General features: G+C 37.1%; 1 protein-coding gene across 4 annotated transcripts in view; it reads right to left on the reverse strand.

Annotated features, from left to right (window-relative positions):
* Positions 1-3,775: 3,775 nt before the first annotated feature.
* Positions 3,776-16,745, reverse strand: part of svbp (small vasohibin binding protein) — an 81,162-nt gene continuing 68,192 nt past the window's right edge. The window contains exons 1-3 of one of the 4 annotated variants that reach the window (XM_055183492.2): positions 9,054-9,276; positions 8,640-8,780; positions 3,776-6,037 (exon numbers count right to left, since the gene is read on the reverse strand). In XM_055183492.2, the coding sequence (XP_055039467.2) occupies positions 5,951-6,037; positions 8,640-8,780; positions 9,054-9,248 (423 nt within the window). In that variant the 5' untranslated portion in view covers positions 9,249-9,276 and the 3' untranslated portion in view covers positions 3,776-5,950. Of the gene's footprint in view, positions 6,038-8,639; positions 8,781-8,977; positions 9,277-16,745 lie in introns of those variants that run through there. The other 3 variants (XM_055183494.2, XM_055183495.2, XM_055183493.2) reach the window with 3 other exon arrangements.

A 16,745-nucleotide genomic window follows, 5' to 3' on the forward strand; every position in this document is an offset into this window, starting at 1 on the left:
CAAGCTCAACAGTTAGCAGGCCATCAACAACAACTGGCGCGACTTACCAACATCACGGAGGAATTAGTAGCTGCTTTGCAAGGTCTAAGAGGTATTTCCACCACTGCTAATCCTACTGTTGTTTCTCCAGCTCCGCCTCCCATCGCGGCAGCCACCATGAATGCTAATCCCCGCTTAGCGCTTCCGGACAAGTTTAATGGTGATCCTGGAAGATGTAAGGGCTTCTTAATGCAATGCTCTCTCTTTGTAACTCAACAACAGTCCGTCAGTGTTCCAATCATTCATAAACGATGTTTTCCGGGACATGCTAGATCGGTGGGTCATTGTCTACATTGACGACATTCTCATTCACTCAGAAACCATGGAGGAACACATTCAACACGTGAGAGCTGTTCTGAAACGCCTAATTCAATACCAACTCTACGCCAAGGCTGAAAAATGTGAATTTCACCAGTCCTCCACGTCGTTTCTTGGATATATAATTTCAGCAGAAGGTGTTGCCATGGACGATTCAAAGGTACGAGCAGTTATTTCCTGGCCAAGACCCAATACAGTCAAAGAACTTCAACGCTTCCTTGGATTTGCTAATTTTTACCGCCGATTCATTCGGGGCTTCAGCACCATAGCCGCACCGTTAACCTCCATGACAAAGAAGGGGTCAACCCGCCTAACTTGGTCTCCTACAGCCCTACAAGCTTTCCAGCAACTCAAAGAAAGTTTCACTTCAGCTCCCATTCTCCATCACCCTGATCCTACACAGCCTTTCATCGTGGAAGTGGACGCCTCCAGCACAGGACTCGGAGCGGTGCTATCTCAGCGTCAAGGTCCCAGTAGTAAAATGTTTCCCTGTGCTTATTTCTCACGCAAATTGTCTCCAACAGAACGGAACTATGACGTAGGGGATCGGGAATTGCTGGCCATGAAAGCTGCTTTTGAAGAATGGCGACATTGGTTAGAAGGCGCACAACACCCATTCACTGTACTCACTGACCACAAGAACCTTGAATACCTACGATCTGCCAAACGCATGAATACCCGACAAGCTAGGTGGGCTATGTTCTTCACCAGATTCCAGTTTACAGTCACGTACAGGCCAGGTTCCAAAAATACCAAGGCTGATGCCCTATCTCGCCTCCACAACGAGCCAAACGAATACACCAATACTGAACCCATCATCCCAGAAACTCATATCATTGCACCTATCCAGTGGGATATTATGACGGAAATCAATCAGGCCAACACTCTCTCTCCTCCTCCGGAAGATTGCCCACCAACCAAGACTTATGTTCCTGAGAATCTTCGAGCCGCACTAATGGACCAAATTCACTCCTCACCCAGCACCGGTCATCCAGGCATCACAGGTACCATCCATCTTACTCAAAATACTTTCTGGTGGTCCACTTTAACCAATGATGTCAGTAATTTCGTAAAGAACTGCAACACTTGCAATATTTCCAAGGCCTCCCATCAGCTACCAGCAGGATTATTACAACCTCTACCCGTTCCGCAGCGACCCTGGTCTCACATTGCCATAGACTTCATTACAGATCTTCCTAAATCCAACAATAATACAGTCATTCTCACTGTCGTTGATCGATTCTCCAAAGCATGCAGACTAATACCACTGCCCAAACTTCCTACAGCCTTTGAAACAGCTGAGACCTTATGTAACCAAGTATTCAGATTTTACGGTCTACCTGAAGATATTGTGTCAGATCGAGGTCCACAATTCACCTCAAGAGTATGGTCAGCCTTTTTCAAACAACTCAACATCAATATCAGTCTAACGTCCGGGTATCATCCACAAGCCAACGGCCAGACAGAAAGGCTAAATCAGGAGATCACACGCTTTCTTCGTTCATTTTGTCACCAAAATCAAGCAGATTGGAGTCGGTACCTCATGTGGGCAGAATATGCACAAAATTCACTCGTCAAACCAGCTACAGGAATCTCCCCTTTCATGTGTATACTAGGCTATCAACCTCCTCTCTTTCCATGGTCCGGGAATCCTTCAGAACTGCCTGCTGTCGACGACTGGGTTCAGAGGTGTGAGGAAACTTGGAATGAAGCTTACCATCACTTACAGAGAGCCATTCGCAGACAGAAACTCCAAGCTGATCGCCGCCGCAGAGCTCATCCCGACTATCAGCCCGGTCAGTGGGTCTAGCTCTCCACCCGAGACATCCGTCTCTGTCTTCACTGCAGAAATCTCAGTCCCAGGTATGTGGGTCTATTCAAAATCATTAGACAAATTAACCCTGTTTCTTATCGATTGGATTTACCTGCCACTTACCGTATTTCTCCCACTTTTCATGTTTCTCTGTTAAAACCCGCTGATGGTCCGAGAGGAGAGCGAGAGGAGGCTGCCGGTTCATCGGGTCCACCGCCCTTGCTGGTCGGCGGCGAGGAGGCGTATCAGGTCCACGACATCCTTGATTCCAGACGCCGAGGTGGTTTTCTGGAGTATCTGGTCGACTGGGAGGGGTATGGTCCAGAGGAACGCTCTTGGGTAAGGGCGAGAGACATCCTTGACCCTTCACTCACCGCCGAGTTCCATCGGAATCATCCGGACAAACCGGCCCCTCGACCTCGTGGAAGACCTCGGCGTTACACGCATCCTCGCTTCGGGAGCCGCACGCAGGGGGGGGGGCTCTGTGGTGAATGAGGCGCCTGCCTCGTCCTCCGATCACCACCAGAGGGAGCCATCTCCTGAGTTTTAAGCATCATTTTGGACTTCATTTCCCATGATTCCACATACCGGGACTGATTACTCTTCACCTGCACCTCATTATGTACCCTATTTAAACTCCACTTGGACTTTCATTCAGTGCGAAGTCTTGATTTGCCACGGCTGTCATTTCTGAGCGTTTATCCTGTCTGTGTATATTCTGGTTTGTGACTTTGATCTGTTTATCCATTATTTACGAGTGTTTGCTGCCTGCCCTGATTTCCTGCCTGATTTACGACTACGAGTTTGCCTGTCCCTTGCATTGCACTGTTGGTGTTTAACCTGTTCTGTTTTATATTGAGAGACAATAAATACTGCAAATGGATCCTCAGCCTCATGGTGCATCATTACAATATAGGGGAGAGCAGGGGTGAAAGTACCATTTTTCATTTTTAAAATGTTTAAACAAATATATTTTGCTGTGATCATTAATTCACAAGTGTGGTCTATTAATAACAGTTGGAATTTTGAACAAAGTAAAACAATTTCTGTTTAATTTCACTTTGAACATAAGTAGCGAATTGTTACTTTTGACCCTTTCAGCTGGGAAAAAAGTAATACAACAGAACAAGATTGCTGTTTGTGTTACACCTGTTTTTAGTTAATATGACCATCACCTTGTTAATATGTAACTGCAAACATATTTTGTTGTTTATCTTTGCAAAAAAGAATGAAAATGACATTACAAAATTCAGTTTTATCAAATGTTTCAAAAGCAACCCGACAGTACAAACTTGAATTGTTGAGAATAAAACATTTTGTCAACAGTTTGAACACTAAGAAAATTAAATTAAATTAGAACAAACTTTATGTTGGCTTGACAAAACGTGGCCTGAACGTTAAATAGTGTTTAATAAATGAGTAAACTACTACCCCCTCCCCAAGTGTGGTCCTGAAAATGATAAGGGCATCAGGCTTAAACTAGCATCTGTGTGGCATTGCCCAGGTGTAAGATAAGGCCCAGGTCAATGTCGCTCACACAACACATCTATACGCCTCCTGCTGGTGTTTTCTAGGAATATTAAAAAATTAATCAAGAGACCAAAATCAAGTTTTCCAGTAAAAGTCTGGTATTTTAGTGGGACAGTGGCATGTTTTGAACGGAATAGCTCAAACATGGATAGACAAAGAATCATGGTCAGATAATAATGTAATGTTATGTAAAAAAAAAAACACATGTATTTATTAAATGTAATAGAAAACTATTATTCTAACACATAGAAAACAATACTTCAAAATTTATTGTTTTTAAATAAAACCCAACTACTCTACAAAAACTGTTAAAATTGTTTGTGGTCGAAGACACATCAGCCATTGTGAAAGTACATCACCAAAAATAAAATAGCAAGTGTTTTGATTCCGATTATCCTTCAAGCAATATTTTGTAAATTGTAAATCATGTAATCACAACACCTTTAAAAGGTGAAAAGTTGGATTAACTTAAAAATTACTTCAATTGGTAACACCTTAAAAATTGTTTTCAACTTAAATTTGGGGAAACTAAAGTGAAATTTTAAGTTAAAAAACATTTCACTTTTTACAGTGTAATACCTGTTTACAGGGCTTGACATTATTATTTTGTTGCTCACCAGCCACAGTGGCCAGTGGTTTTCCAAATTACTAGCCACTCAGCATTTTCGCTGGCCACAATTTTGTTGTTTTATTTAATTAAAATTGACTTTGGCATGCTAAAATTACCTTTTAAAGATTGACACCCAAATTGAGAGTACATATATTAGCTATATATAGCTGGTATTATTACAGATCATATCATATATTTAGCTGCATGAAAAACAATCTGCCAATGGGGTAAGAAAAAAAATCTTGAAATGTTTCTTAAACACTAAATTCAAGAAAATTTGCTTATCCCATTGCAGATTGTTTTGAGCACAAATGCACTTAAATTGTATATTTTTTGTCTAAAAACTAGACTTATATTTTCATTTTGAGCATCAATTTTTTTTTATATTTATGTTGAAAACAAGACAAAAATATTAAGTAAGAAAGTCATTTTTTAACAGTGCAATAAGGAATAAGTAGCTTCTAGTGAATATAATAAAAGCGGTTGCAGGGTTGTAAAGGATTAACTGAAAAGATAAACACTTCAAATGTATTAACTGCAGCAATAAACACTGCTCAGTCAGAACATGTACCGTATTTTTCGGACTATAAGTCGCTCCGAAGTATAAGTCGCATTAGTCAAAAAATGCATTGTCAAGAGGAAAAAAACATATATAAGTCGCATTGGACTATAAGTCGCATTTATTCAGAAAATTATTTTTTGCGTCTGCATATTTTAATAATTGCAGTTTGTAATCTGCAGAATAGGATTTTCTTTTTGGGTCATTTTTTTCAGGGGTGGGCTAGAAGAGCAGCATTAAACGCCCTCTGGTGGCTGTAGACAGTAATGTTTTATATTGGTTCATGTTAATTTTGGCATATAAGTCGCACCTGACTATAAGTCGCAGGACCAGCCAAACTATGAAAAAAAGTGCGACTTATAATCCGAAAAATAAGGTACATGAATTTTACTGTCAACTTGTTTATGCAGACTGTATTTTATAAGCTTGATTATGGTTTCTGTTAAAAATGATTTAACCTCCTAAGACCTTGATGTCTACATACGTGGACATCACATTTTTTGGTTAAACCAAAGCTCGGGTCTTAGGAGGTTAAGACTCTATTTAAAGAAATCTATCTGCATTTGGCGAGTTGGTGGGTGTTAATGTCAAGCCCTGCCTGTTTATCAAAACAAACATTGCATGTTATAAAACATTTTGATCATCCTAACGGACAAACTATGAAGTATTGATAATAATAAAATCATACCCAACACTGGGATTCAACATCATATAAAATAAATTAATTCTTCATCCATGCGTTTGCTACGAGAGTGGCTTTGTGACGATACAGTATGTACTTTTTTGGTGTCATTATAGCTTTGTAACAATTACATAAATACTGATCAACATCTGATACGATTGCACACACATCAAATTCAAGCCTGAGCACCAATACAAGCAAACATTCTCCAATACATTGTGGTTTATATCAGGAGTTTTCATTCCTGCTCCTGGACATCATCCTGCATCTTCCATTTACTGGATCAGGAGCTCGAGATGTCCAGAAGAAGGACTGAAAACCTGATTAAGATGACCGGTCTTATATTGTTTATAATAAAACCATCTCTGTATGTGTTATTGAGGCCATACGTGAGTTTTGTCACTCAGCTTGCGACTGCATCTGCTTGCAGAAAGCTTCAAACTGTTGCTGTTCAAGTTCAGTCATAACTTTGTTCAGGGCGTAAATCTGTAAGACACACAAACGCTTCTTCAACACAACGATAAATAAAACAACGCAAACATACTGAGCTTCAGCAGCAAATTCACATCATCAAAATAGAGAAATAACACAAACGGAAAATGTATATAGACCAAAAAGGTTTAACAAATCTAAACTTGTATTTTAGCTTTAGGAACATTTTAACTATTGAGCTATAGTGATGATCAAGTAGTTTAATTACTGTTCCAGCAGCACAAAGATTGTGGGTCCGATCCTATAGGGACAGGGTTTCTGCAGATTTCATCAAGTCAAATTTAAGACCTATATCATGACAATGAAGTCCAGTTTTATAGTCCAGTGCACGCATTCATGTGTTTTTTTAATACCTTTTATCTTTCATGACCAAAAACAAAGATGTATTTTCTAGGGGTGCACTGCAAAAAATTATTAGTATTTTTGTCGTGTTTTCAGTAAACATATCAAAACATTCTTAAATTAAGATGCTTTTTCTTGATGAGCAAAACGACCCAAGAAAATAAGTGTAGTTTGAAGACCGAAAATATCAAATTTAAGTGATTTTGTGCATAAAACAAGCAAAAAATGGGGTAAGCAAAAAATCTTGAACATTTTTCTTAAACACTAAATTCAAGAAAAATTTGCTTACCCCATTGGCCGATTTTTTTGCTTGTTTTATGCACAAAGTCATTTAAATTTGATATTTTTTGTCTAAAAACTAGACTTATTTTCTTGGGTCGTTTTTCTCATCAAGAAAAAGCATCTTCATTTAAGATATTTTTTTTTATAATTTTACTGAAAACAAGACAAAAATACTAAGAACATTTTTCTTGAAAATCATTTTTTTGCAGTGTAAGAGGAGAGAAGATTTTTACGAAACAGTTTTTCACCTTGAGTCTTCAGGATGAAGTTTTAACAAATCCTTAATGATGAAATATATGAATAGAAAAAAGCCTTTTATTTAACTAAATCACAAACTTTGAAATGTTTTAATCAATCTATGTTTTTTTCAAGTAATCTGATTTTTTTCTTTTTTTTTGCAAAAGCATTTCAAATAACAATAATGATGAGACAATAATAATTGGTTCAACTGAATTATCTAAACCAAATAAACACATGGTTTTATTAAACAATAAAGTTAAAAATATATAGGGGTGGTTTCCCAAACAGGGTCTAGATTAAGCCGGGACTAGGTCTTATTTATATTAGGACATTTAAGGATTTGCTTAGAAACATACCTTACAAAATACATCACTGGTGTGCATGTATATAAATAATTAAATTGAGGTAACATTGGTGCGGCTCATGCACAGGATACGCGAGCAATGGGTTGTCATGCATGGCGGAGTAAGAGAAACTATAAACTAATTTCAACCATTTACCACAAGCTTTATTAAGGTTTAACATTTCCAAGATCGTGAGTAATGCTAAATGCCTAAATGTAAATGCTGATTTAACGTCATATCTTTATTACGTAAATATCGTTATTTCTAGATGAAAACATGTGATGCTTAAACAGAGATGGGCAGGATTTATGATACATGTATTTCAAATACAAAATAGTATTTTGTAATTTGGTTTTAATAGGGTTGATGAAAATGCCTTCGTATTTTGTATCAAAATACTTCAGTGTTGTGTTCATTTGTATTTTTAAATACTGTAAAATACTTTATAAGAAGTCTACATGGTGACATCATCGGTCTCTGACTAATGCATACTGAGAATATTGCCCGGCACTAGACCAGAAAATGTATCCATATGAAAGGTAAGAAACCTATCGACGTGATTACATAATACGTAAGGTCACACTGGCACATCACACGGCTGAAGTTAACGATCTGTTAGCCAAAAATGGCGATCGTTTCGCTAGATAAGACCCTTATGCATCAGTTGGGGTCATTTAGAGTCATTTGAAGCTGCATTGAAACTGTAAATTGTTGAAGTCCACTATATGGAAAAAGATCCTGGAATGTTTTCCACAAAAACTTAATTTATTCTCGACTGAACCAATAAAGACAAACCTTTTGGATGAAATAGGGGTTGAGCAAATTATCTGGATTTTTTAATGAAAGATGAATAATCCTTTAATGTTTCTGCTAAATATTGCATAACAGAAAAAGCGCATCAGGTAACAAATAACAACATACTGGAAGTGTCAGAAAATTCGTTTTTACAGGTTGTAATTACGATATGACGTAAACTCCGCTACTGAGTTACACAATAGGCTTTATGCCCAGCTGCACTACTTCCTGAACTTCAGCCAGCTCCTTGTGTCCTGTCTGCCATTATTGGACAAACTGATTAATCCAGGTGTGCCTGACCTAAGTAGTCACAACAACAAGCAGACACACCTGGATTAACCAGTTTGTCCAATAATGGCAGACAGGAAACAAGGAGCCGGCTGAAGTTCAGGAAACAGTGCAGCTGGGCATAAAGCCTTTTCACTCTTATAAATAGCCATTATATAATAAAACATGATTATATATTACTTGAATATATGCCAATATAGCATTACTGGTAATGTTATGGTAAACTTTGGGTAGGGTAGACTACTTTCCAATATATGCATTAATAAAATGCTTGTCTATGTATAAAGATTATTGTTGTCAGTCACCTCAGCTCTCTGTCTCTGTTTGAGCTCTTGTTGAGCAGATTTCTGTTTGCTTCTGTCACCGCGGGTCGGTGTTTGTTGTTTCTGTTTGTCTTTTCGACAAGCCGGCTCCATTTTACAACACAGTTTCAGACTGATCAAAGTCTATAACACATAAACAGCATAACAAAACAAGTCACGTTTTATCCATGTACAAACATAAAGCGAATAATAATAATATGGACTAACAAACAGCACGCTTGCGTGTATAAAACAATTTCGTACATTTTATGGCTGTTTAATTCAGAAATGCGTTAACTACGTTTAACGTTACTTCAAATGGTCAAAACACACTAACTTACCAATATCGGTAAAGGCTTACCTACTGATTTGGTGATTTTTGACGGTAAAAAGTATAAATATCAGAGAGAGCGCTACCTTTAAAGCGGTCCTGACTAACGTTAGAGGGGATACAGTTACGGCCGAATCTCGCGAGATGTTGGATTTATAGTTTGATTTGGGGGTAGGATTAGGATGAAAAACAGCAGTTCTGGCTAAATATGATACAACTATTGACGAAATTCCCTTAAATGTTGGGTTTAGGGTACGGATTAGGATGAAAACAGCGCTCATCCGGCGTTGTCACTGGTAAATGAAGCCGGTCAGAAACTAAGCCGCGACTACGTGGTTCCTACTAACATTTATTTAAAATTTAAGCTGTGTGTGTCGTGTTTATGTTGTACAATAAAAATATGATTAAAATAGAAATTTTAGTTAATAAAGAAACGTGTAAAATCATATTAGAATTGCTGTTGTTTGTTGTACATTGTTTGGGTTACAGTAACGGATTTTTCTTGCTTGCAGACATAACAGTGACCACAAGAGGCCGCTCTTATATCTCTTTAACTTCAAGAGCCAATGGGTTTTTGTTCTTGCACTTGATTTTATTTTAATAAATGCTACATAAAAATACTACAGTATTTACTATAGTAAACTGTAGCATAGCATTTATAATTACTATTGTATATTAAAATATACTTTTTATTATATAGTATAATATAGTAAATATACTATAATAGCCCACAATAATACACAACTGTAGTATAGCCCATGAATGCCCAGACTTTTTCCTACCAAAGGCCAAAAATCAAACCTGACAGAGGGGCATGGGTCGAAAGTGTTATATTAAAAGGTTGCCCTAATTCTCTTAATTTATAATTTTCTAATTTTTAAAAAAAATAAGCAAACATTATTCTGTTTATGCATAACAAGTTAACTGTTGTAAAAAATCATTTTGGCAATCATTTTTAAATTTCCAGTTCATTGAGTTTCGTGATGCATGCTATACACCTTCAAGTATAGATGTACATTAAAAACATTTTTATTCACTTTAATTCCTTGCATTTAATTTCAATTTACATGTTTAAAACAAAAAAATTTGCATTTTAGAAAATGTTTAATTAGAAATAAGAACATTTGAGCCAATAATGCATCTTTTATCCTCCTCACGTGGCATGCCGGGCCAAATTAAAGGTCATTGCGGGCCAACTTAGCATTTACTATACCAAAGTTATATCTAAGAATGTAGTTTATTATACTAGTAAATATATTTTACATTATAGTATCATTTCATGTGTGTTTGCATGTTAACCAGTTCCAACAACAAGATTTTGAAGAAATTATTGGTTACTAACTGTATAAAACTGGAGAATGCATTTGTTAACAGATTGGCAGGCACTTCGGTAGGTACCAAGAGGCTCTCAGCTACACATACATCATCATACTTACCCTAAAATCATTCAGGAACAGTTATAAAAACATTTCCCTCCTCTCTAGCAAACTAGTTTTTACCTCCCTGCCACTTTGGAATGTAAATGTACTCCAGTGTTTCTATTAAATTACCTGAGTGACATAATTTAAAAGCTTAATTTGAGAAGTGAAAATGTTTACTCTTTTTCATTTCTCAAGAGCAGCTCTGTCACAGATGTTGTGCTAGCAGTTAATGTTATCATTACATATAAAATAACAACAACACTCATGTAAAGAAACAATGTGTGCAGAGGAAAAAAGATGTCAGGTTGACACAAATGGACCACCAAGGAAAAACTAGGAATGAGAGGCGGATCATGATTTACGTAAATATTGGTTAATCCAAAACCTGGCAGAGTCGGACGAGGAACGAAAATGTCAAATAGACTATAAACTTTCCCATTAGAGTAGCAGAAGGGTCATATAATTGTTCAAATGCTCCCAAAGTAGACACATGTCAGTTCTTTTTGACCATATATGAAGTTGTACTTTTATGAACCTGGGCTTGATGTGCATAAAACTGTCTTCAGGTTTATGCCGTTTGGCACCATAGTGCCACATTAGGTTTATCATGGCACGTTCTAATGTGTTTTTATGGATCTCATCACTAAGATGACACACACTATAATATTATCCAATAAAAAACAACCGAATGAAAATACTACAGACCCCTCCAGCAGATTTTCCACTTGACCTTTGGCTCCCTAGGAAAAGCTGGCATGTAAATGAAAGCTTCCTATGAGCCGCTGGCTGTCTTGGGAAAAGCCTGCGGACAGCCGGCCTGAACAAACTGAATGTGGTGGGTCGAGGAGGTGCCTGTGACGTCAGACTGTTGTCAGATGCGCAAGAGAAGCTTATTGCCCACTGCGTAGTCTTCTCAACAAACACAACTCAATGGATTCAATCTGATGTGAAGATGCACTGCAAAAATTACTTTCTTACTTAGTATTTTTGTCTTGTTTTCAATACAATATCTACAAAATCTTAAATTAAGATGCATTTTTTTGATTAGCAAAATGACCTTTAAAATAAGTCTAGTTTAGAAAAAAAAAATTAAGTGAATTTGTACTTAGAACAAGCAAAAAAAATCTGCCAATGGGGTAAGAAAAAAAACTTAAACACTTAATTTAAAAAAGAAATTCAAGAAAAATTTGCTTACCCCATTGGCAGATTTTTTTGCTTGCTTTATGCACAAAATCACTTAAATTTGATATTTTTGGTCTAAAACTTATATTCTAGACTTATATTCTTAGGTGATTTTGCTCTTCAAGCAAATGCATCTTGATTTAAGAATTTTTAGATATTTTTACTGGAAACAAGACAAAAATATTAAGTAATAAAAGTCATTTTTTCCCGTGTATACTGTTATAAACCAAAAATGTTTGAACACACTGAACTGCGTGAGGTTTAGTTTACCGATGATCATAAAACATGTTATCTAAAAGCTTATGGTTGCTATCCATGAATTTCTTTAAAGAGCACCTATTGTCCGATTCACATTTTTACATTTCCTTTGGTGTGTATTAGTACATTTTAATAATATGCAAAAGGTACAAACATCAAAGTAAACAATGACGCGAGTTATCGTCTCCAATGTAAATCACTTTTCTTGGACTACAAGAAACACGCGGATTGTAGGCAACAGTTTAATTCCTGGGATTGGTGACGTAGACGAGACCGACATTATTCGGTATTATCATAATTCCTCCCACCTGTAAGTTAACACCTGTTCGCATTGCATTGTAAAACCAATCTTTCAAACATGGTAAGGAGCGTCACATTTCCGGCTGACATCAGGGGAATTCAGGACAATCACAACAGATTAGCTGGCCAATCAGAGACAAGAGCTTTTCAAATCCGTTCATTTCAGGAAGATAGTGAAATCTGGAGCTACAAAAATGTATGGAATGTGGAAAATAATGTATTTTTTAACCATAAACCACGCAAATGCATTGTATTATACCAAATACACAAAATAACATAGTTTTTTAGTAATGAAATAGGTGCACTTTAGAAATGTTTTTAATTTAATTTTAAGAATGCATTTACATTTTGTGTATGTTTATGGGTGATTCTCACGAAATCCAGACTTTAAAGGTGTCCAGCATCAGATTTTTTTAAAAAGCCCTAGAAGCCTATTTTTTGCACATATAAGATTAACGTCTAAACTTACTATAAGCATTACTTTTAGAGGATTTAAAAAATATTTCCTATAGAATTATTTACATTTCTTTGATTATCATTATCAAAAAGTATCATTACCGCAACATGATATTACATTAAATATATGCATTTACAAACTCATGTTTCGGTAATGAGAACGAAAAAGTTGTCTAGGTACTATGACAAACAAAATTTCAATTTTTATCTGGAGAGAAAAAATAAGAACTGCTTACCTGGTATCACAGTCAATTATGTCCCTTCCAACAATTTTTTTGAAAATGTTAGTTCATTGAGGGCTTAAACAATGATTGAAAATTGTTGTGGAGGATGAGAAAAACTTTCTTGGACACATTTATATTCCTTATTATTGTCTCTACATTTACCAATGATCACCATATGTTTCTTTACTGTAAATGTTTATAGTATAATATGCACTCAAGCTTTTTATTTTTTAGATGTTTTAATTATAAATATCTCCATGTCAAAGACCCCAAATCCAGTCATGGACACGTTACGGTAATGAAAAATTTCCCCTTAAATGTGGAAAAAACAAAATTGGTTTGTATGATGATGTCATTTGAAATCATGTGCAAAATAGTACATGAAGAGATGTTTGTAACTGTATGCTTCTTATACTTTGCCTTTACTTTTTTATCAAAATGTTTCATGACACCTCATAAGACTAATTTTGCGAGAATCACCCATGTATTCGGCAGACACCTTAATCCAAAGCGACTAACGGTGCATTCGATCCCATAACATGCATGTTTCTAACGCAATGCTTTACCGATTGAGCTTCAGGAATATCTAAATTTATCTTATATGGTTTATAATATTTTTAAAGTTTTTTTTAGTGATTGTATAATCCCCATTTGACTTTTCTGTTGTTTTTTCTGTCTAAAATGTGGTAATAATAAAGAATAAATGTGTGTGTATATATATAAATTAAAGCCATAGATGACAACAGAAAACACACCCTTGGAACACCCACCTCGCCTGTCAACTATTTGAATACAGAGCTGCCACTGAAGTTAAAAATAAAGAGGCGAAGGAAACGGTCTCTAATAAACATTTCACACTGCTGTCACTGTACACATAAGACTTTAGCCACAGCAGAGACCGCCGTTGGCTCGTGCGCCTCTGCGTGCTGCCAAAGAAACGCTGCAGCACATTGAACTCCTCAGCACTTAAAATAACCTCTGAAGTAAACGATGCCCAAACTCAATGGCAAACTGAGGCCTGTTTTTTCACACCTGTAGAGAGTCCACCCCATGATCTCCTTCTCCAGCAAAAACAGTGGCATGGATGCAGTGGAAGGGAGGCGTTTGGAGAGGAAATGACCGCATCAGTTTGTGGGATCGCCATGGGGTGGCAGCATTTTTCATCTGTGTGCGTGTCGTGTGTCGTAATCGTGTGCAATAAACACCACAAACCACATTAAACAGTTCAGCACTTTTCAGCCCACCGCAAGTGACATCATTACAAACTTTCTGACCGACCCATGGACATTCTGAGACATCAGGATACCCGATGAGTATTTCTTCACCCTCCAGAACTTGTTTTAAAACAAAAGAGGTTTACTTATTCCATCATTCTCAACAAGCAAACATCAGTTAGATGATCATTAGAGATGTTTAACAGACAGGGGAAATGTGGTTTGGAGAGACGTGAAGTTTGACGTGTGCGAGACAGATCTACACAACTGTGGCTCACAGTACGTCTGGCTTTTTCTTGAACCACCACACATTGAGCTCGCTGAAAGCTGATTCTTCATGCTTATTGTCTTAACATTAAAGTCCCTCATATTAACAGAAATATGCTTTACTTTCACAATAATGTTACAGTGAATAGTACATAAACAGTACTAAACATTGATAGATAGACGGAGAAATAGACAGACAGACGAATAGATAGACAGATAGTCAGCCGGAAATACAGAGAGACAGACAGGGTTTTTAACAACAGACACAGTATAAAGACAGACAGACAGACAGACAGACAGACACAGTACATTGATAGAAAGATGGATAGAAAGACAGACAGACAGTCACAGTACATACACAGACAGACAGTCAGACACAGCACATAAACAGACATACAGACCAATAGACACAGTATTACATAGATAGACAGACAGATACATAAACAAACAAACAAACAGATGGACAGAGAGATACATAGACAGACAGACAGACAGACATGTTTTTGAAAGACAGACGGACAAACAGATAGGGCCCTATTTTAACGATCTAAGGGCATTGTCTAAAGCGCACAGCGCAACGTCTAAATGGGCGTGTCCGAATCCACTTTTGCTAATTTAACGACGGGAAAAATCGTTTTTGCGCCGAGCGCATGGTCGAAAAGGGTAGGTCCTATTGTAATGGGAGTATTTTGGGCGTAACGTGCAGTAAACCAATGAGAGTCACAGCTCTCATTCCCTTTAAAAGCAAGTTGCGCTGGCGCTATGTCTAATCCCTATTTAGATGACGGACTTTGTAAACTGAAAAACTAAGCGGAGGTAGAAGATCCCCAGTTTAAGATTAATGTTAAATAATTGTGTTGTTTTTCCCTGATATTGAAATTGTTTTTTTGTTATTAAAACCTTTAAAACCCATTTTCTTTTAGTCATGGAAGTAAAAAAGCAGGCTTTTAATTGTTTTAAATGTATGGCTATCCAATATCATCAAAAAATAATTTACAAGTATGTAAGATAAGGTTTGTACTCTAAAAATACTTTATTTGTAACAAACAGGAGATAAAGAAATTACAAACGGCTCTCCTCACATTTCAGCACTTTGGACAGCGGTTTTTTAGCAAAGAGTTTTTTTAAGCATTACTTACAAATGTTTCTCATCTCACCATATCCACAGGTACAGAGTCATCATATACAATAAATCCGTGAGGTAGCATTTAAAAACAGATGCATTTGTTTAAAGCAAAGCATTTATTTACTTATCAGGCTGCAGGTAAAGCAGCTCTTTGCGCCTTCTAACGTCTCATAATCAGTCCTCATTTATAAATATGTCCAAGAGACTCAATAATAATCTCTTAAATTCAATCCTTAAATCTTTCATATTTAAAAGCATTTTTGTGCTGCTGCGCATTTATGTACTTTGTGATAAGCAAACCCGAGTTGTCCTCCCGTTTATAGGCGCATATTATTACTAATGCGCTCTTTAAATAACATAAAACATATTGCGCCATTGACTTTAGACTTTAGACCAGGTTTTTGTTGGTCAATGGCGTAGTCTATTTTAGTTGCCTCAAAACGGCAATGCGCCAACAATGCGCCTGAACACACCTCGTTTTTCAGACCAGAACGCCCATGGGCGCAAAGGGGGCGCAAATGCATTTGCTATTTAAACAACGCGGCGCTAAACGTGAAAATTAGGGTGGAAACTAGCGAAAGACACTTGCGTCGCGCATTGCGCTGCATTGCGCCGGGTGTAAGATAGAGCCCATACAGTACATCCAGACAGATACAGTATATAGATAGACAAATACAGACAAAACAGTACATACATGGATGGATAGACAGATGGATGGGCTAACAAACAGGCGAACATACGGACAGACAGAAACAGTACATAAACAGACATACAGACAAACAAACAAAAAGTATTACATAGATAGACAGACAGACACATAAACGAACAGATAGATACATAGACAGACAGACAGACAGACAGACAGAGACACATAAAGAAACAGACAAACAGATAGACAGACAGACAGACAGACAGACAGACAGACAGCTATATACACAGAGAGAGTTCATACAGTACACAGACAGACATGGATAGACAGACAGAAAGTCAGACAGACAGACAGATAGATGCAGTACATACAGACAGATGCCGTATATAGATGGATGAATAGACGGATGAATGGATGCATGCATGGATGGACAGGCTTACAGACGGACAGACAGACAGACAGACAGACAGACAGACAGCTATATACACAGACAGAGTACATACAGTGAACAGACAGACAGATGAATAGATAAACAGAAAGTCAGAAGAATATAAGGATAGACATGCAGACAAACAGACAAAGAGATACAGTACATCCAGACAGATACAGTATATAGATAGACAAATAGTCTACAGAAGAAACAGTACATAGATGGATGGATAGACGGATGGATGGGCTAAC

This window comes from Misgurnus anguillicaudatus, chromosome 14 (assembly GCF_027580225.2).
Source record: "Misgurnus anguillicaudatus chromosome 14, ASM2758022v2, whole genome shotgun sequence".
NCBI lineage: Eukaryota > Metazoa > Chordata > Actinopteri > Cypriniformes > Cobitidae > Misgurnus > Misgurnus anguillicaudatus.